Source organism: Limanda limanda, chromosome 1 (genome assembly GCF_963576545.1).
Source record: "Limanda limanda chromosome 1, fLimLim1.1, whole genome shotgun sequence".
Taxonomy (NCBI): domain Eukaryota; kingdom Metazoa; phylum Chordata; class Actinopteri; order Pleuronectiformes; family Pleuronectidae; genus Limanda; species Limanda limanda.
In genome coordinates this window covers 12,603,594-12,625,612 of record NC_083636.1, presented here as the reverse complement: position 1 = coordinate 12,625,612, position 22,019 = coordinate 12,603,594, and the positions used below count along the sequence as shown (strand labels likewise).

Below are 22,019 nucleotides of genomic sequence, written 5' to 3'. Positions count from 1 at the left end.
CTCCCAAATTAATTGTGTGGGTGTTGTAGAGTGTTATTGCCTCACAGAGTCTGTTTAATTCATCAGGTTGACTAAACCTCCAACTGCGACCCAGTTCACTTCTTACGACTCCTCCCTTCAACCCAGCCTCTCAGCGGGGACTGCTCCTATTTGCGATGTTTATCCAGTTAAGAGGAAAGCCTTCAAACCAGGCAGAGACAGAAACAGATTTCTTAGTTAAATGCTTGAATCTTGAATCAATAACCCCCCTCCCCTCAAACATCTGAGCTGCTGGATCATTTGAAGTTTTGTTTGTCTGAGGGGAGAAAACCAAGTGTCTTCCCCCTTCTTGCCTCTCATCGTTGATTGAATGGGGCCTTTACAGCTTTCTTCCAGCGACACCAAAGTTTGGCGTCGCAGTGCGTTGTAGAGTTTAGTTGCTTTGTTTGTCCTCCATTTCTACAACTTGCATCGGGGCATTCCTTTTGGGCTGGTTTTTTCCTCTTCCCACCATTTTACTAGAACATCTACAAGTAAATACAATAGATATTTTATGTGTTTTTTTAATTACAAGATTGTGGGAATATGCTTGTTTGCTTGTTTGTGGGGATTTAAATAAGAAGATTGATACCACTCATGTCGATATACTTTATGTATAGCAAGAGCAAGCAGATGGTTGGGTAAGCTAAGCATAAAAACTGTTTTAGTCTTAGTCATCAGTAACCATTTGATGGCTATAGCCTTTAGTATCAATCTTCTCATCTCAGGAAAATGAATAGGTATATTAAACTTTTCCTTTCACTAGAGCGTATATGCTGCGCCAGCTCCCAGATCACATGAAGCAACACATCATTAAACCAGACATTCCCGGCTCGAGTATCAGTTTCTTCTGTCTCTAACAGGCGCTACCAAACACAGACAACATCCCGTCACAGTGGGATCGGCTTGAGTGCCCCCTGTTTGCCACAAGCCTAATCCCTCTCCCAGCATCCACCTGGTGCCTTTTTATTTTCCTCCATCAGCCAGTCATACCCTCAGGGGAGGGAGTCTGAAGAACTAAAAGCGGAAAGTGGCGCTGCTAAAAGTGGTTGAAATGGATCCCCTTTGTGTGGGGGCAGGAGGGGAAACGTGAAGGAAACCCTCCCCACTGTGGCAGCCTTTGTGTAGCGTGTAAAAGCCCTAGGTCGGGCCGTCGGTGGCAAACCGACACCTCGGGCTGTCGGCTCAGTACGGCGGAAGAGATGACGCAAAGAATATGTTTTGCTACGTATGATAGCTATGTACACAACATGAGCACAAATTGCGATCCTGCAGTGGCTTCCCTCGGCGGATGGTTCTCATACCTTGTGAGGCCCCTGGCTATTCTTGTTAACAAGCAGTTTGTGTTGAGAGCCGGCCTCAGATAAAATATACAGACGCTGGCATGGAAACAGTACAGAAGCTGGTTAGAAAAGGCCCACATTTACTGCTGTTTATTGCAAAGGATCCCTTTGACGACAAATGGTTTTGTTGGTCAAGTCAAAACATTGAGATTGTGGTGGTTTCCATTTCGTTCCCAAGGACATCAGAAATAGCATCACAGCTCAACAGGAAGTATTTTCTGTGCTGTTAATGGATCAATAATGGAAATCTCTTTTTGTAACACGTATCGCCCTACCTATTTATCTTAAGCCTAATGACCTGTCACCGGATGCTTTTTGACCTTGATGGTCATCACCAAGCCCAGTATCATATTTCAGTCTTTGGGCACTTTGAGCTTGAAGTAAGATGCTTTCATGTTGTTTCATTTGATTTGACTTGAAAGACTGGTGAATAGGATAGCTTAGCATCTGTGATTTATGACTTTTTTCTTTGAAACATGAATCCCATCCTCTCAGCTTTGTTTACAAAGCACCTCGGGAGCAGGCTGGTTTCACAGCTACGCCAGGGAAACCAGGCATATTCCTCTTCCATCTCCCTTGAAAAATAAACTGAATTGAAGTAGCGAAGAGCTGAACACGCTTTGCGCTGCCAGGGTCCATGTGATGGAGGATCATGCCTGAGCAGCTGTCCGAGCTGAGGCAGAATTGCGGCCCGTCTTCCTCCCTGTCCGTCTTTCCCTTCACTCAGAGCGGCTCGGGCCTTCTGCTGCACCGTGCTGACATAATGAGTGTGTGGATGCTAAAAATACTGATGCACAAATGGAGCATGCTGCACTGCACACGTTTTTAACATATGTTTTAAAGCGGCTGCTGATGCTGGTGTTATCTGTGGTTATCTGAAGCAGGAAAGGAAATATTCCTTGGCCCCTATGACCAAACCAAAGTGCAGCTGTTTCCTTTTGAAGACGCCTTTGATCAGCGGATGGTGACCTGGACTACACATGTAGATCCAGATATAATATATCACAATATCTGCAGGTACATTGATGTGCTCAGTTTGACATTTTGTAGCCTTCAGCGGTGGCGTCTCCTCCAGCTTGTATTGAGTTCAGAGGTTAGTGTGGTAATGGTAGCGATTGAACAGGCATGCATCCAGGCGAATTGATTTGCAAGGGGGGGGGGGTTGTTTCCAGGCATCATCTTTGGTGATGCGTCACCCGAAAGCTCCCCCCCCTCCTGGACCCTCATCTGGACAGCAGCCATAATCCTCTTTGCACAGTCTTTCCTGGTGCACTAGTAACCTTACTGTAACCACCACCTAGGGATAGAGACTGGGGGACAGGGGCTGGCTGTGTCTGCTCGTCTGGCATAGAGCTGTTGGAATGGATAGAAATATTACAGGCAAGCTTTTAAGTCCCCTAGGAATATAGCAGTAGGGGGTGTTACCTTACTGTGCATCATTTTATGATTTTACCTAAATACTTTAGAATATGAGAGCATGTTTCGAAGGTTATGTTTTCAGGCGAGCTATGCAAGTGTTTTGTTGGTTTATTATTCATACTGCAGTGTAATTGCAGACAAAGCAATTGCTATTTTAGGCCTTAAATATACCTACATTTAGTTTTGCAATATTTGTTGATGATTGTAGGCTGCCCCCTGATCATTCATAACATCCGCTGGGCATATCTGTAGGACAAACATCTCCTGCCCACTGTGAGCACATCCTGTCAGGCAGCGTATTAATCCTTCCTCCTTTGATGAGCTCTAACCATCTCCAAAATGAACCACAATATAATCAGCTGATAGGTGAAGCTTTGTGTGGGTGGCTCGTGGCTGACAGACATCACTGACAGAAGCTGGAGACCATTATAGGTTCAGGTTGAAGGTGTGGCCGAGCTGACTTTTCAACACGAAGAAAATAAAATATATATATACATTTCTATAAATTATTACCAATAATAACTGAGGCAATACGTCCTGCTTGGAGCTGCCAGCAGTGATACACAAAGCTGATGCTCCTAAACGGAGAGTGAACAGTGTTTGATCCTGTATAAGATGTGTGGTCCATATGCATTGGTCTTGTTTTAATTAAGTAGCTGTTATACTAAACCTTTCATTCAGTGTTCATAGTGTTTATTCAATCTCAGACGTTGTTAAAGAAGTATTAGTGACTGCATTGTTATGTAAATGTGCACACATTCAGGGCTGCTAAGTGCTAACACTGACTATTGTCATGATTGACTTATCTGCTGAATACTCTCTTAAATTCATAAAATCCATAGTGAATGATATAAAACAGAGCGAAGCATAAAATCCTCTTATTGTGAATGTTAGAAGTTTTTGTTAGAAAAGAAGGACTTAAACGATTTATAGTTGATGTAAAAAGTTGTCATTGTCTTTGAATCGATTGTTTCAGACCTACAGTACGACATACATCTGTGTCGGGGAAATACGCTTACATGTATTGTGATGATTAGTGCACAAGATGATGAGATAACAGGGTTTTACATAACTGAAGTGCTTAGATGGAGTGTGCTTTATCTTGGCATCATCAGACGTCGCTAAGTAAATCTCTAGTTGTGGAACATTTAAGCTGAAAATAGGAATAGTTTGCAGATACACCGGTGCATCACTAATCATGTTTAATGCATCAACTGTCCCAATCACCATGTGTGCCAGGCTTTACCCCTCAAGAAAGAGAGGCGAATGTGAAGGGAGAGGGAGAGAAATAAAAAGGAGGTGGAGATGGAGCAGGAGATATAGTGAGGCGGAGAGAATCAGACGGATACGGAATGTGATGGTTGATGGGCTGTCAATTGCCGGGTCCACACGGAGTTCCTCCTCTGAGCCGAGCTGCCAAGGCTGGCAGAGCACCCGTCCCCCTGTGTGTGTGTGTGTGTGTGTGTGTGTGTGTGTGTGTGTGTGTGTGTGTGTGTGTGTGTGTGTGTGTGTGTGTGTGTGTGTGTGTGTGTGTGTGTGTGTGTGTGTGTGTGTGTGTGTGTGTGTGTGTGTGTGTGTGTGTGTGTGTGTGTGTGTGTGTGTGTGTGTGTGTGTGTGTGTGTGTGTGTGTGTGTGTGTGTGTGTGTCCTACCCGTTTGTGTTTCAGGAACTCTTTCTGTTGCTCATTAGAATCTTTATGCTTTGCATCCCCAGGGGAGCAGCAGGCGCAAATGAGGCTACCTTTCTACTTTGTGCGATGGTGTTCATTCGCAACTATGGTAGGAGTAAAACAAAGATGAAATTAATCACTGCAGCCTCATCCCTCCCTCCCTCCCCTCCTTCCTCGCGTCCCTCTTCAAGTTCCGAGCTCCTGCAGACTTTTTAACTAGTTTTATGTAATTACAGAAAGCTTTAGAGGGTGCACACAACTGTCGCTGACCTAAATTAGGAAACTGGGACATCGCCCCCTCCAACTTTCTTACTCCACTCTATTGATTTTGTCTGTGAGCACCAGCAAATTAGCCGAGCGCGGCCATCGGTTTGACACTCTCGCTCTCTCGGTCCCGCTGCTGCATTTGAATTAGCCTAGCCTGAATTAGCCGGCGCGTAACTTAAAGTGCACTGCAAATGTTTCTCCTTCTTCTTCTCCTCCCAATTTAATCTGGAGAGTATCTGAGGGAAATTGGGAATCCCATCCATTCGGGGTCCCTGGCAGCACGACAGCCATTAAAAAACAAATTGCAGAGCAGCCTCTTTGTTCACACCACTGTAGTCGCCAGTAATGGATAAGATTAAGGAAAAGTGTGAAGCAACTCCTCGAACTGGAGCAAAATTCAAAGCAGGCACTCAGGAATTTTCTGCTGTGACAGTTGAGTATCGGTTAATTATTTTGATAGTGCAAGATGACTTGAGTGGCTACTCTCTCTGTCCCTCAGTGTCCCTCGCTCGACGGAGCTCTTGGCTCTGTGATTTCCTATGTGGTTTGCTCTGATAAACACAGCTCCGCACCGCACTCCCTCCTGCCCGAGATTGATTCCCGAAAGAAACCGATCCAAACCATAGTGGTTCTGTTTTTTTTCTTCTTCATTTCTTCGAGCCCAAAGTCCTCCGACCCCAGGAATAATCCTCCATGATCCACCAATGGCATGCAGTGCACGGGAAAATAGCCGTGAGGACAGCTGAACCCCTTAGCTCGGCTGGAATGTTTGACCATGTGCACGCACACGCACACACAAACACACTCACACACACACTCACGCACACACAAACACACACTCACGCACACGCACACACACACACACACACTCACACACACGCACTCACGCACACACACACTGGCCATACATTCAAACACATAGTGGAGCACAGTGCAGAGCACAACAACGTGATTCATTCTAAATATTGCAGCCCCCCCCCCCTCCTCACCTTGTTTACTTTTAGCTTTTATTTGTGAGGCCTGCATTTCCTGACAGCAGGCCCCATGCAAGGTGACTAAAGCATGAGGAAGGAGATTTCATTTCCTACAGAAACCCATTAGATGTCGTAAAGGCTCATTTATCCTTTATGTACGAAAAGAGTCAGTTTGGAATAACGTGAACGTCCCTGCCACATACCTCCATGCGTTCCTTACGTTGGTAAAAGCAGTCACGTTTAAAACAATGATGGTCTAACATACCAACCCGCAAAATCTTACAAAAATGTTCCGCCATTGTTTAAATATCTCACTCAAGGCCGATAGTTGTCTCACTTGAACTATTGCCACTGGAACCACAAGTTCCAGTGGTACTGCTCTGTTTTCTCTGTTTCATCCGGACCCGTAGGCTGTCAGAAGAGGTGCACAATACTCATCTAATGTTGAGCATAAATGAGCCTTAAAGCAAATGAGTTCCCTGATCCACACACTGCTTGTGGGCGTGAAACAATAACCTCCAGTTGTTTGACAGTTGTGGCTGTAGTTTCCAGTAAAGCAGTATTTTGTGAGGCACCCACAGTATATCAACACTTTCCTTTCTGATATGCCCATATTTCTGTGTGTGTGTGTATGTATGTGTGTTAATGTGTGTGTGTGACATCTATTATTGATCTAAGTTATAGCAGATGTCAGGAGGACAGGCATTCCAACAGGACATCATAATCCCACCCACATTTTTTCAGTGTGTTAGGCTATTTTTTATTGAAAAGAATGAAAATTAGTGTCAATATCGACATGGACACACTCACACATACATTCATTCGCCATATTTTGTGGCTTGTGGAAAGCAGTATCACATGAACACATTTTATTTTTATTCGGAGGCTAAATGACAGATTGCATACTTACGTACTCACTGGTTTAGTCACCCCTCACCGCCCTCGTCATCTTGTAATTTTTAGTTCGGCTCCATTGTCGTCTCAATATTTAATGTTCTCCTCCTGCTTTTTCTTGTCTGCTGAGCTCTGACGGACTTGTGGCAGAGCTTACAAAGCTTCGCTGCTGCTTAGAATCGCCTGATACCCAGTGGTACAAAGTGTGTTTGGCAATGCCACTGTTGAATGACCTTTTGTTTGAAGGCAAGAGGATGCTAAACTATATTGGTGGCACCTCTGCTGGTTGCATAGGAAACCAAACTGTGGAATTTAAAAGCAGCCTTTGTCAAGATTTAGCTAGTAATTAATAACTAGCGAATAATTAGTAATAAATAAAAAGGAGTCGTAGCTTTGAAAATTTGGAAAGAAAACATCCAAAAGGCTATGAGGTGGCATCATACATCATTTATTTCAGGCTAGGGTTTTAAAACTGGCACAATAACCTCAGCCGTAATGACGTCATAATCAAATTATGCTCTGTAATATGTAAATGGAAAGTTCTATAAGCAACTCATGTAAACACCACTTTTGGAATAATGTCTTATTCCTAATAAGGTCAATAGTCTCAATAAATTGTGTGACTTCCCTTGGTGCTTTGTTGAAAAATCCACCTACTACTTTGACATTGCAGTGTGCATTTGTTTTTGTGTATAATAATAACTTTGAAGCAGATGCCTTAGTAAGGGCAGGTTTGTCTAAATTGTCTTCTTTAGTATGGTAAATAACAATATAAAAATGTGTTATATCAAGCAGTTGTTTCCATCTTGACACCTACAAATGTAGCTGTACTAATCCTGAAACGAGCCAAGACACCTTTCAGATCTACGGTACGCGCATCATGGATTCATGCTTGTTAACTTCGTTTCCGTCTCAGTTGCTCTTCCTCTTCTTTCCTCTTACGTCTCTTCAGCAGTGCATTGATTGGAAAACCCTGTGTGCAGTCAGCGTATTAGGTCTGGGTGCTTTGTTTTAATTTGCGCCGCTTTGTTTGTCATAAAATTCCACTATGCTGATAACACTGGGTTTAAATACAGTTAGTTTTGTATTTTTGATATAAGCAAGTTCCCTTTGAACTTTTTTAGCGTAGCTTCTCTTTTCCCTCATGTTCTGGGGGGCGGACAGACTCGTGGCTGTGGAAGGTTCCTATTGTGAGGCAGTGACTTGCAGGCTGGCTGGCAGGTTGAACTGTTAATAAGCAATGCTCCAGTGGCTTGTATTTGTGTTGCACCTGCCATCTGTGTGTCCTTGAGTGCATCCACTGTGTGGACGAGTGATCTGTGTGCGAGTGCGTGTGTGCGTTTCAGAGTTCCTCCGTGCTGCCACTTCCTGTGAAGTGTCTTCAATAACCCTGGCTGTGCTCTGAGGCTATGACCGTCTGTCTGTGTGTGTGTGTGTGTACTGCTTGTGTGACTGTGCACGTTTCAGTCACTACTTCTTCCTGCGACTTGAGCCCACGCAGTTAACCTGATCTCACATCCAGACCCACGCCGAGCAGCCAGCCCCTTCAACTCAGCGCAGACAAGCCACTCTGGGGTCTTTTCATTCACTCCCCACTGACTGGAATCACTCACGGACGCTCCAGTGCTGTCTCTTCTCTTATACAGTCTCTCTGTCTCAAGTTTGTCACTGAGCCCTTTGTTTCGTCTCCTTGGGAGGAGCAGCGAATGAAGGCCACTAGGCCAGGATGTGAAGCGAACATACAGAATAATGACTACACAGCGTTTGGGATCCTTGGCCAGTGGGATACTCCTCTTTCTCATCTGTTTGTCTCGATTGTTTCATTCTCCCCCGATTGATCTTTGTTTGCAACAAACTAGGCTAAATTAGACTCTTTGTGGTCGGTGCCAGAACGACCAACTTTTTATGAGTAGACGGGGAAACAAGTGATATCATGATTGATTTGTCTTCACATCTCCAATTAGCTTCAGCCCTATCATTGACGCTGGCATCTTTCCCCTCTTCCCCGCTCTTTTACTTTGAACTCTAGTTACTGCCTCTTCTGGGAGGCTTAGCATTTAGCCGAAGCAGCATGGGGTCATTTGTCCATGACCTACTGATATCGTGCTTCAAAGGGACACGTATGGTCAGGCTCATCACTAATGGAAGACATGTAACCAGCGTGGTAATGACTTGAAAATGGCTGCAGAGGTTGAAGTCAATATTAACCCCACAGCTTAACTGCTGACATTTACAGTTAGGTGCAGGGTTCAGTTTTCCTACCCTCGCTCTCGGGTTTTTGCATCTTTACCCAACGTCTTTTCTCTTTTATACTATTCTAATGTGGTCTTCGCCTTCTAAAGTTAAAGTTGATCTCTTTCTGCTTTACTGTCCCTTCTCCTTTACTCTTCCTGCAACGCTTCATCCTTTCAACCTTATCTGTTCACCAAGCCTATAGCTGATCGACCCAACTCTCAGTCTCACCCTTCACCTCCTCCTTCTCTTCTCTCTGCATGCGTGGGTGTGTGTGTGTTTGTGTTTGTGTGTGTGTGTGGGTGTGTGTGTGTGCAGCCCCTGAGCAGAGGGTTGCTAATCAGATGAGGCAGTGGCTTTCCAGCCCACAGGGACGATAATAACACAGCCTGTGGTTTAGGCTTGTTTAGATACTGTTGGCATGAATGCACACACACAAAAGTGCACTTTAACACACAGATGCACTCGTACAAAAACACACTGTAGGCATTCGATAAGTTACCTGATAGATACCAAGGTATAAGTGTATTTACAGCAAGAGGCCAGGCTGTGGATTTCCTCACAGACCTTTGTGCCACAGATTTAAAATATGAGAGCGAGAACGTATCGCTGCCCATGCATGATAGAATTACCTCTAAGTACATCTATGTGTTGATCTGCTCCCAAAGAGACGGAAGGCCACCGATATACGTGGATGGATCTCATTCTACCAAACAATGCTTTTCATTTGAGCTCAGAGGAGGTGTATTTGTGCGCTCTGTGGAGTCCTATCAAGTTCATCCTCCGTCTGTGGGTTTGTGTGTCACGGCTCGCAGCCTGCAATTGAGAGCAGTGGTGGCGATGTTGCGGGCACCGCGTTGCCTTAACAACGATTCAGTGTCCAAAACAAGCTGCATCTGCATGCAATAATAAAACAAAACTTGTTCCCAGGTTTGTGTCGAGCAACAATGCAGCGGGTTTAACAAAGGAGAAAAGACTCCATACGGTTGTTTGTGGTTCAGTGCCGATTCAGAGACGCTGGACTGCCCCCCCCAGCTCACCACGCCAACAACGTGCACATGGGGGGGGTGTAAGTGTGTGTGTGTGTGTGTGTGTCTCCACAGACCTCTCTGGTGGTCTCAGGCATGCTGAGAGGCTAAATGTGTGCAGAACAATATGCTTTTCAATCAGACTAGGGTGGGGAAATATCTTTTAATGAGGTGATAAGCGCCAGCTGTCCAATATGATACAATGGAGTCGGATGGTACGATTCCAGCACATTAGCACACTGACACATGCTGAGTGTGCAAATGAGAACGATCCTTCAAACGCTGAGCTGCACACGGCCACGCAGGGTCCTTAGGCTGGAGAGACAAAAAACACCTCAGAGTTCAAGGTCTGATTTATTCACTCAAGAAAGCCTGAAAATTACAATTCACCTGCACATTAAATGAAAGCAGACAGAAAAAAAACTCGACGCAGCTCATGAACATTAAAGGAGAGATATTATGCTTTTTCAGTTGTTCACCCTTCCTCCGCAGTGTGTTAAGCTCAGGAGAAGATTAAAAGCCCAAAGTCTGAAGTAATAACCCAAATTAAAAATATGAACCGGAATATGTCTCCTTTAAAATAGAAATACAGATCTGACATCACACCTCAAAGACAACTAATGGAAACAGGAAATCCCATCCTTGCTTCTACACTAAACTGACAATCATTAGGCAGCAGAAGAAGCAGGCTTGCTTTAGCATCAGGTTATATTTCATAAGCTGACATTCTGGTAGCAAGATGTCGACTTCAGAGGGAATGATAGTGTCTTACTCATTTATTGCTTCCTTCCTGCATACAGATGTATACAAATATCAAATCCATAACTCACATATGTAACTTACAAGTGGGAGCTTTGCCATTTCCTGATTTCTCCCACCGCCATTATGTCATTCTTTGACATACAGTAGCTTCTGCGTAGGACCGTCTGTCTGTTTGTAAAGATGAAAATAAGTGGTAAACTATTCCGATTTCTTTGGGCACATGCTGTCGATGCCTGCAGCTAAACTGCAATACGTGATTTTTTTACACATTAATATCACAGCATGTTGAAACTGACATGTGGGGACGTGTGAAGTGCTTGATTGGTGGAAAATGCATTGTCGGTGCAGTAATACTATATTTATTTTTAAAAACCTCAACCCTTCACCTTTACATTTTTAAGCAAGTCCTTCACTTCATATCGTGTTGTTATCACATATTTTTCTGCATCGTGCAGCCGTCTCTTCTTCTCTCTCCTCTCCGCGGCCGTGTGGTTTGAGCTCGCTGCTCTCGTTCACACCTCTGACCGCCGGCCCTGCTGCTGCCGGCCTGCACCTGTGTGCGAGCTGACAGGGAGCCGACACACAGCACAGCGGCAAACAAAGTGAAGTGGAGTCGAGATAAGGAAGAGCCGACATCTACTTATCTCTTTGATTCTCTCTATCTCTCTCCCTCACTCACTCTTTCTGTCTCTCCTCGTTTCTGTCGTCTCTTTCGGCTGCTTTTTTTTCACCACTCTCCCTGCTCCGCCGTCTTTATCTGTCCTTCACCTTCATGCTCTCTGTCTCTTTCGGTCTTTGCCTTCCCGTTGCTCCCCACTCAGCACAAATCACATTTTGTCTGTACAGTGCAGTAAACGAGCTTGAGGCTGGTTGCAGGCAACACTGCAGCTCTCTCCAATTTCTAAGACTCTTGACAGACACCTAAACACAAATAAAGGAAGCCATTATCCCAGTTGTACCTGCTCTTCTTAGAGAATCCCGGTGATTTCACTTTGAAGAAGCGCTTTCCCTCACTTTAACCTTTTTCATATAAATGCTACACCTTCAATTTTGTATTTTGTGGTCGACCAGCTCCTCAAGATAAAACTACGGATGCTTTTTTTTTTGCTGGATTTAGTTTCATCATTTTTACATCATGATTTCATCATCGTCAATGTGGACCTGACCGCTGTTTGGGCAGCTGTAGCCCGAAGCAATGAAACTATTGCGGGTTTTTTCTTTCTTTTTTCTTTCTTTTTAGCGTTGGTGGTGGGTGAGGATCTTTTGCACTGATGTCATGTCAGTGAAGTGTGAATTCTGACACTGTTTAATGCTCTTGCTGGAACCAACACACGCAACATGGATTGAGAATGTGTGTGTTTGTGTGTGTGTGTGTTACTGCAGCTGAAGTGCATAATCTGTAATTTGCTTCACAAGAGGCTCAAGTAAAGATTGATGTGAGTCACACCTCCCCTTCTCTGAAAGAGAGCGTTTGACTGATGGTCGAGTGAGAATAGAGAGGATGTGGAGAGAGGTTGTGGCTGAGTCAGAACGAGAGGCCGCTCGATGCGTTGGGTTTCACTTGACACTCCCGCTTTTAACCGTTGCACCTGAAGGAAGAAAAGATCTTCTATCTTTCTTCCGTTTGCTAGTGGAAACTACATCCTACTCTCCACTTATCTCTTGTTCGGCCTCTATCATTCACTTTCTACAAGTATCTCTTTCCCTCTTTAAATATTTTTCTTGCAGCTTTATCTCCGACCTCATCCCACACCTTTCCTTTCCCTCCTCTTTCTCTGTATATTATAGCCACTCTTCCTCCCCTCTCCGTGTTCCTCTCTTCAGGGTGGGAGGATGGGAAGGCACCAGCATGCTGCTGAAAAATCAACACACTGCAGCTCAACGTCGTCAGGGTTCAGATTATCAGAGGGAGAGGTTGGCTGCTTAAGTCAGTCTAAGGTCTTGGTTTTTAACAGAAACCTCAAGTAACCACAAGCTGGTAGGACTAGGCGATGTGGCTGAAACTATTATCAAGATTGAAAATATTCATATTGCGAGATAATCGTAAAGAAATCTGAGGTGGAGGATTACAACCGATGATGTGTTACACTTCCTCACTGTGTTTGGACGATGCTTAAGCAATACATCAACATGCATTGGTCTTTAAATTTAAATTGCGATTATTATAATTTTATCGCCCTGACCCTAACAGGACTGTAATGATTCTGAAACTGCTTTAATTGTTTCCATCGTTCTGAACACAGAATGTACTTATGGATGGATTATAGTTCTTCAAAAGGGAAGCCAAAGCAGCGTGAGCACCCCCTGGTGGCTGATTTCAGAATACATAATTAAACCCTGCCTCCTCCATGTTAGTAGATGGGATACGGCGCAAAATAAAGTCAAAGTAAATGTTAAATACTTTTTTTTTTCAAAGATGCTTTCTGTCCTTTCAGGTAGTTCTTATCACTCTGATGTTTGTCTTTACTTTTCTGGTAAGCTTGGTTTTATTTAGTAACTTGATGTTATACAATCTGGGTGAAACTTCATGATTGACAGCTGAGACTTATCGAGCCTGTATGGGACCTTGCTGCTGCACTTCCATCCCCTCATTGCTACTGCAAAGACTCTGGCTCCAAATAAGCAAGATGTCAGCGTTTGTCTTCAGGATATTTTGGCTTCATTTCTGGATAGTGGGAGGATGTGGAGGCACATTGTCCTAAAATATAGGACAATGGAACTGTTATTTATACCCCAACCCACTGCAGGTGCAACCTGTTGAGCACTCAATATTTTACTTATGTAACAAAACAAATTTTTCATTCCCATCATCATAACTAACACATAGGCATAGAACAACTCTTGAGGGTCTATTAACAGGCATAAAAACACTGGAATTAAAAACTGGTGGCAACTTGGCAGCGGCCATCTTGTCCTCCAGGGAGAGTTGATGTCAAGTCACTACTTTTTTTGGGAGGTGAAGTTTCCCTTGTACTATCCTGCAGCATCCTGAGTTACAAAATAAATGAACTCTGTAAAATAGGATTAAAGAGGATGATTGGGATAAATAAGACCTAAGTGTTTTCACGTGGTTTCCCTTCTTAATTATTTAGATATCACAGATACAAAGACAGAAATATTACAATTCTACACAAGGGGTGAAATCTGACACATTTATGTAGTTGAGATAAAACCTCCCAAAAGGATTATAATAATTATTATATCTCTACTTCGGCAGCAGTGGGCATCTAATGCCGCAACTAGCTTTGAAACTACGTGCACGTGCATGCACACACACACACACACACACACACACACACACACACACACACACACACACACACACACACACACACACACACACACACACACACACACACACACACACACACACACACACACACACACACACACACACAGTCAGATTAATGTCTGCGAATGAATCAAGGTTTTATCGCACTGACCTATATTTTTATTTAATCTTAGTCATTTATGATTTCTCCTGCTCAGGCCAGTAGGACAGACTCTAGGTCCGTGCTCCTGTATGTTATGAATAAGGCAAAAAGCTAACCAAGTCTTGGCTTGTAACCAGGTTCCTGTTGGTTCTTAAAAAGTATTAAAATGTCTAAGACTCAGATTGGACGGGTCTTCATTATTTTAGGCTTGTCACTGCTAAAGTTCACAGCAAAAAATGTCTCCCACTCCCATGATCCCACGCTGCTTCACCATGTCATCAAACTGGGTGGTTTTATACTCTTTTGATTGACAGACCTCTTCTGGCCGAAGTTACACTTTGTAGTTGATACATTAAACCAATGGCTTTGTAGTCAGCCTACTAGTTAGTCTATAAATAGAGTAACGCTAATTTGACAAGTGGCTTGAAAATGACTCGTGGTGGTTATGAAGCAAACTTTGCTGTCTGTCAAAAAGTCTATCAAACTTGGGACAATAGGGATGAAGGTGGTGGATTCTAACAAACATAAATGTGTATATATTTTCACTTTTCGTGCGTATTTCCATCACAAATATGGTCATACTTTTCAGGTGGTCTTAAACGTTTCAAATTTACACCCTAAGCAAACATCCAAATGAAAAAGCGAATGGATCAAAAAGCTGCTTTTTCCTCATTTCTATGTTAAATTGAGAAACTCAGTGTTTCTCTGCGTGTGTGGATGTGTTTACAGCAGCAGGCTCCTCAGTGATCATCGTGTTGGTGGAGACGCGGAGCTGAAAGCAGCAGGAGTTCAAAACAGTTTATAGACACGTTCTCTTTTTAATAAGTGGCTCTGCATCTCACCTGCACAGTTTGTGTTTGCTTTAGAGCTCTTTCACCAGTCTGATAGTTAGGCAGAGGATTCCACATTCAGCATCTGACACTGAGACATTGCTGAAATGTTATTGAGGCCTGAGCGGCACTTTTTGTCACGCAGCTATTAAAAAAAAAAGAAAACGTAATAACTTTCCTTTACCGACTCCGCTCTGAAAGGATCTCCTCCGGCGGGGTGATTCGAACGAGGGGTTATTGTTGCTAGTGAGCGGTTTTGTGATGATGCTTCTCTGCACACACAAAGGCGGCGAAGGGAACCTGGCGGGCCGGCCGATAGAGATGGAGGAGGCGAAATGAAAGCCGTTCCTCCTGGGTGATTCCGCCAGCCTGGCTTTTGTCTGCGCTGCCTATCAGACCTTTACATCCACACACGTGTGTTTTCGTCTGTTTCTGCCAAGTTGATTCCTGTACAAGGCGCTTTCAGCATCGCTATGCCTTCAGATACCTGCATGTTCTCGTCTTCCTGTCGCTGAGCCCTTTCGAAACACCCTGCTTTCAAATGCCTTTTCCCAAGCTCAACCGGAAAAATCCCCTTTTCGCAGATGCACAAGAGTGCACACAGGCTGACTTAATGTCTTTTTGCGACACTACAGCTGTCAGATACTTCTTCTGCTCCGTCACACTTGTGAGTTTGCCCCTGCATGTGTGCGCTCCATATATATGCATAAACACGTCTTTGTGGTTTGGGTTTTCTTACTGTACAAGATCTGTGAGTGTGTCTTTGTGTCTTGCTAACCACACTCACCCTCTCGCTGGCTTAAATTTACAAGGTGGTGGGACACATACAGTATTAAGGCATGACGTGGAGGAATTTTAACATATTTTCTTTTTTCTTTACCACATTGAAATAAAAGTGCCTGAAGCCTTTGATTAGGAAAACAGTGTCCATGAAGTTGGCGAAGAGAAAACATAGCTGAGCTGGTTTTGGTCTCAGCAGGAATGTTTTAGTCACATTGCTGGAATAAAAGGCAGTTTTGGGTTTGGCAATTGACTGTAATGCTTCTGGACAGTGTGAGGCAGAATGTTCTGAGTGAGGAAGTGAAGAGCGTCTGTGGGTTAGAGAGAAAGAAACGGGATAAAAACAGATTTTAACTTCCCCCGTTTATCACTTCTCTTGTCTTCCTCAGAATCAACCCATCCATCTTCCCCCCCCCCTGAATCTAAGCATTCTCAGAAATGTGCGTTTGCATGTGTGACTGTGCGCGTTTCGTAACAATCACACATATATTCCTACACACCAATGAAATATTCATGATCCTTACATTTGGCAGCGGTGGAGGCCAGTGGAGCGCAACCAGTTGCCCTGTTGTCAGATTTGCATATTAATGATATAAATGCTGTATAATTAACATGTGGGAGTGGATTACACACGTGAATCATTGTCAGATCATTTGAGGAGAAGAAAGGGTCAGGCTAATGGGGTTAGAAAGCACACTGAGTGCTTTGAATGCAATTCGATTTAGTGAATAGGGCAAATTTTTTTAGGGCATTGAGATAGAAATCAGTTGTTTCATGCTCATTCTCTTTTACTTTAAAGGCGAGGTCTCGATAAATTTGATTGTAGCAGCAACATAATGTTGAGCTTTGATCGCAGGCTTTACCTGGCTCGGCGTTCTCCTTCCCCACGGCTCGTGGCAGTGTTTGTCCTCGTAAGAAGCTTAGACGGAGCGACGAGCAAACCAAACGTAACGCGGGCTGACAGGCCACGACTCCAAGTGGCAGCCTAAAACACATGTAAGCCTAATCCAAGCCAGTAGGCTTTCAAGGGATCTCGACTGGTTTCGGCGGGATGTGCTCGCAAACCAGCAAACACCGAATCGAGCACTAGTGGATTAGAGCGAGGTGAGAGTGCATCACAGAGATCGAAATGCAAACTCTGACTTCAAGTCCCCATGTGGACACAGTTGCTGTCAGTTGATAAATAGACTGTTTGCTCTCAGCGCAGTTTGATTAGTTATCTTGTGGCTGCAACAAGTTATTGTTTTCATTAAAGATGATGCTATCACTGCTTTTAATAATCACCTCCTGCCAAGAAGGTTATGTTCCCCCTCTGTCCATGTGTTTGTTGCTTGCTTTGTATTGCATTCCATGAAACCTGGTGAAAGGATGCGATGCAATTTGGGTGTGGATGTGGATCAGTGGGTTAGATCCAGAATCCAGACATTTCAACAGTTTTCTTTGGGAACAATTCTGGATATTGAAGGAAAAAAATTGAAGACTTAGCGGGAACTGAGATTTATGAATATGTGCAGGATACTTCAGGGAAAAAGGGAAAACAAAGGATGTATATGTTTCATATTTTTCTGATTTAAGTGTTTTGTATTGTACTTCAATAAATAAGTCGTGACTAAAATTGTGATTTAACCTCACTGTTTCAAGTGCTGGTCCTTGTTTTGTGACCTCTGCACCATCATCTCTTGGTGGCATTCTCAAGTGGAGTGATGGATATGTCTGCTGCCCCGTGAAGCCCCAGTGACACAACACATCAGTGTCAAACCACTAACGCTCCGCCAGAAACCCTCTTGAGTATTATTCTAGCTTCTGTAACTGCTCTCTTCTCCTCTGTTGATGCTTCTGTCAGTCTCTATTCCCTCATCCCTCGTTTTCTCTCGAGGAAATTGACAGCGTGGATTGTTCTTACCCGGCCTCTCTCGCTCCTCGTCAGTGTGCTTCTGTCCGTTTATCCGTGTGTACATTGCTCTTCCGGGCTACCGCCTTTTGTGTAAAGTCTATTTGAGGGATGATGGTCTGGTTAAGAATAGCAGCGTCCTCGCCATGACCCAGTGGGCTAGTGTCGCATAGAATCAGACCGTGGGGATTTTTGTGTTTCTAAAACAACATGAGTTTTGTACAATGTTGTAAAAAGTAAAATGTTGGTCATGTGGAAACTGGTTCTAACACATTCAATCAACGGGGGATGTGTGTGTATGTGAGTGTTAATTATATCCAAGCTTTATCAGGTCTGGATTGTTCAGTGTTCGCAAAAGGATATTCATGCACCAATAGCATCATATGTTACATGTCGCCATTTAACTTTTTAGACTTTCCAGTTGCTGACATGTTTGCTTGCTCTGGCTTTTGCTGCACTACCAGAAATCACTTCTTCTTCACTGGTCAGTAAAAAAAACAGTTGACACATGATTGGATGTAGAAATGGCTGACTCTCTGCAAGCTGTATTGGATTTTGTACTTTGCGTCAACTGTGTGATCGAACAGTCACAAATGACGTCTTTTCCGCCACTTTTCCACACTGCAATCATGGCCAATGGGACAAAACAACAACTAATCAATTCCCTCAAGAGTGAACACCTCTCCCGTCTCCTCGGCGCTTCATCATCTGGTTCTTGGCCAGTCTGAGCATGTTGACGGACAGGACAGTCCGAGCCAGACGGATGACAGGCAGTTAGGGACAGACCAACAGACAGCAGCTGGCTTGTGGATAGACAGGCGGGAAGCTTTCATTTCACAGCAGCAAAAAAAAAGAAAGAAAGAAAGGCGACTCGCAACTGAATAATTCAGTTCACTGCAGCTGGGAAAGTCACTTGGATAATTCATGCAATGGGCACACAGTGAGTATAAGTGTGTTTGCAGTGATTGCTGCTGTGTGTGAGTGAGTGATTGGGCTTTGAATGAAATACAGAAAGTGGCCAAGTTTTGTGTTTCACTATGTGTGTGTGTGTGTGTGTGCTAGCGGTTGCTCTTTGAATGAATTACAAAGTCAGATGTGACACTTGTGACAAATCCCTTGTAGAGACAGTGTTTCTGCAGCTTGAGGGATAACAAGGAGTTGGGCGAAGCTTCAACGTAAAATGCAAAAGGACGCAGACTAACACAGACACACACACACATGCACAGAGCTACAGGCAGCACAGAGGGGTCGAGCTGCCGTTTTATTTCATCAGCAGACCCAATGTTAACATGAGAGAGAGTGGATGGTTAATTCAGCTGAATTTTCTCTGGCAGTCAACCTCTGATTTGCGACTCTTTTAAGTGCAACGTACTGCATTTTTTTTAAGTATCTAACAGTTTTTATCAAAGCAATTTTGTAAAGTAGGAACAGCAATTTTAAGAAATTTTACCCAATATTTAATATCCAATATTTTCTGTTACAATAGCAGGGATTTCCAAATTAAAAGCTCTGGAACCATGTCCCCAAGGAAGCCAACTCAACTTATTGTTTTGGATTCATTGATTAGCGTAGGTGTGTCTTCAAATGCAGCATCTTTATGTGCTCTCCAGTCCATGAAACCTAACACCAGTGTCCACTGTCTCTGCACTCATGGTCTCTGGGTGCATCTCACTGTCCTTAAACTGTTTTGGATTAAATGAAATCCCTTTCCAGCGAGGGGGTAATTTTCTCACTGCTGTTTGGACGGTGCATTCAGGTACACTGGACAATCCCTGCAGGCAGAGGAGATGTATGAAATACTCTGTGCACACTCTGGCTGTGACAGGATCGCTCTCAGTTCTGCATGACAGGGACTCTTGTTATATTTATGCTTCCAGTCCAAATCCGAGTGAAGCTGTCTTTTCCCTCTGTGTGTATGTGTGTGAGTGTGTGTGTGTGTGTGTCCGTGTGTGAATGCATGTCTCTATGGGTCCATGTGTGCTCGCATACATGCTTTTTTAAATAGGCCACTTGTGTGAGTCTGTGTAAAAGCTTGTGTAGACATTTCTACAGCGTGTGTGTTGGTGTGTTTATGTAAACGGCCATCAGAGGTCAGCAGGTGACATATCGGTTTGTACATGTAGTTTTAAGTGTGTGAGTTAACTCATCTTGTGTAGGTGTGTGTGTCTGTGTATGTGTGTGTCAGTTCTACATGAAGAGTTGTCAGCTGACACTCTCTTCTCATGACTATTACATCCTCACAGCTCAATGTACCACTCAATGCTAATGGAACCTGAGCATCACTGCCCCTGCTTCTTTACTTATTCTCCTTTATTTTTCGGGTTCTTCATTTTTTATTCAACATTGATTCAAATCTGTATAATCTTCAATCTCTACCAACAACTTTTGGGCCACACATGAATTGGCGTGCTGGGTCTGTCATATGAAAAATGTATGGAACCAAAGGAAGTTTGAACTTTTTGGAAAGACAGGGTCACAAAGAATTGGTTCTCATATCTCTTCTCTAGCTCCATGTATCTTTACAGTATGCAATCCTTTATATACAATATAACGGTATTATAAGTGATTATATTAGCTAAAGTTAGATTGAGAAACAAGTCATTTTGTTAAATTAGTCACATTTTCTCCAAAGTTATTATGTCATCTTTAGTTTTTCAGTCATTGCTGAGATTTTACAATCACAACACTAATTCCTTACAATGTTGTTGAACCACAATGACCAGTGCATGGTCAGGCACATGGAAACCAGTGTCCCTCTTCCAGTTTGCAGCATTCCAGCTTTTAGCTATATTTTGGAACATTTAATCAAAAGCCTTGTGTTTCCGTGTCAAAGACATCTTTTAGTCACGTGTATGGGTCAATCATCCTAAACCCTGGATTCCCTGGGTTGGCTGAGGATGACTCGAACGCAGGCTGTTCCCTCCACGTGTTTCACCCATGTGTTTGTGTTCAGGATGGAAGGAGTTGTGCTGCATTTCTGCAAAACGCAAACGTTAGAATCAATGTGTCTCTCCTCACAACCCTTCAGAAGGTTTAGTTTTTTTACTTAAAATACTCTTTAAATAGAAGGTCAACATCGTTTATTCTGTGTTAGTCTGAATGTATTCATGCAACTTTTGTGTATCACTGCAGTTCTGAGTTTCTGCAGAAGTGCAGGGATATTTTATAAGCTTTCATTTTACTTCACCTACACAGAATATTGATTGCACCTCCTCTCTCAAAGTTATTTTTTCATCTAGCATTTTTTTTTGTATCTTTGACTTATTCTGGCTCAGGACCTTTTGCTGACGCTACATAACCAAGCTCGAACATTTTACAAAAAACAAAAAACCTTACGTGGGTGTTTGTGTGCCTCTTCTCGTTGCAGTGCTGGCCAGTTTCCGGGGGACTGTCCAGCATGGCCTCCCACTGGAGATTGGAGACACAGTGCAGATCCTGGAGAAATGTGAAGGTACGTTGCACACTTAATATTTGTTACTCTACAATTAGCTGCTTTATGTGAGGAAACAAAATGAAACGTAATAGAATGGTACATATAATAAAAGTAACTGCTTTCAATTGAGGAGAGAAGTGAGGGGGCACTGACACACTTTTCCTGTGAAAGCTTTCACACATAATAGATACAGGCTTGCACACACACTGTGCACGGTTACATGTTCACACTCATTACACGTATACATTGATCAACAGATTTAAGCATGCAACCATGAGTGCAACTACTGTGTCTTCACCTGGTGGGGTTCCACTGAGATAACACACTTCTCACATTTGTTACTGAGGCAGTCGTGGTGGAGCGTGCACACAAAGTGAGCAGCACCGTGCCTGTGATGAAGGCCTGTGGAAACTCACCTTTGTAACCATTTCCTGCACCACGGGGCTGGCTGTGTTTCCCGCCTTCCAGCCCACACAGTGTCTGTTTTTCTCCTACACATGCTTTCTCACTCTCCTTCACTGTCTCTCCACATGTATGTTAAAGTTTTCTTTCTCCTTCTGTATCCGAGAGTAAAGGTAATGATGGAAAGATATTGAGAAGTAATGATTTCGATTATATAACATTTTTAGAAAGGAGCTAGAGTGGGGATCATAATGCATTAGAGAATCAAAATTGTTTTGTCCTTGGCCTTTGACACACTAACAAACACACACACACACACGCACGCACACGCACACACACACACACACACACACACACACACACACACACACACACACACACACACACACACACACACACACACACACACACATCTCCCTCTTCCGAAGCTTTTGACACACTCCGTCTCACTTCCTGTTCAGAGGCAGAAGCCCACGCTCGCACTGAGAGCATCAGGCAGTAAGTCAGTCAGTCGTGCAGCCTGCCAGCTTGAGGGATGTGATATTGCGGTAAAAGGGGAAGAAGACAATACCACAGCCAGTGGAATGCTTGGCCTAGAAGGGAGGAACAAAATGTGAATCCTGCCAACAGCAGCAGGAGCAGC

At 43.6% G+C, this 22,019-nt stretch overlaps 1 protein-coding gene across 1 annotated transcript in view; it reads left to right on the top strand.

The window, feature by feature from the left end:
- The window catches only part of dock4b (dedicator of cytokinesis 4b), a 109,164-nt gene that overhangs the window by 9,285 nt on the left and 77,860 nt on the right, over window positions 1-22,019 (top strand). Inside the window, exon 2 of the mRNA XM_061071210.1 lies at window positions 20,909-20,992. Within this exon, the coding sequence (XP_060927193.1) occupies window positions 20,909-20,992 (84 nt within the window). The remainder of the gene's footprint in view (window positions 1-20,908; window positions 20,993-22,019) is intronic.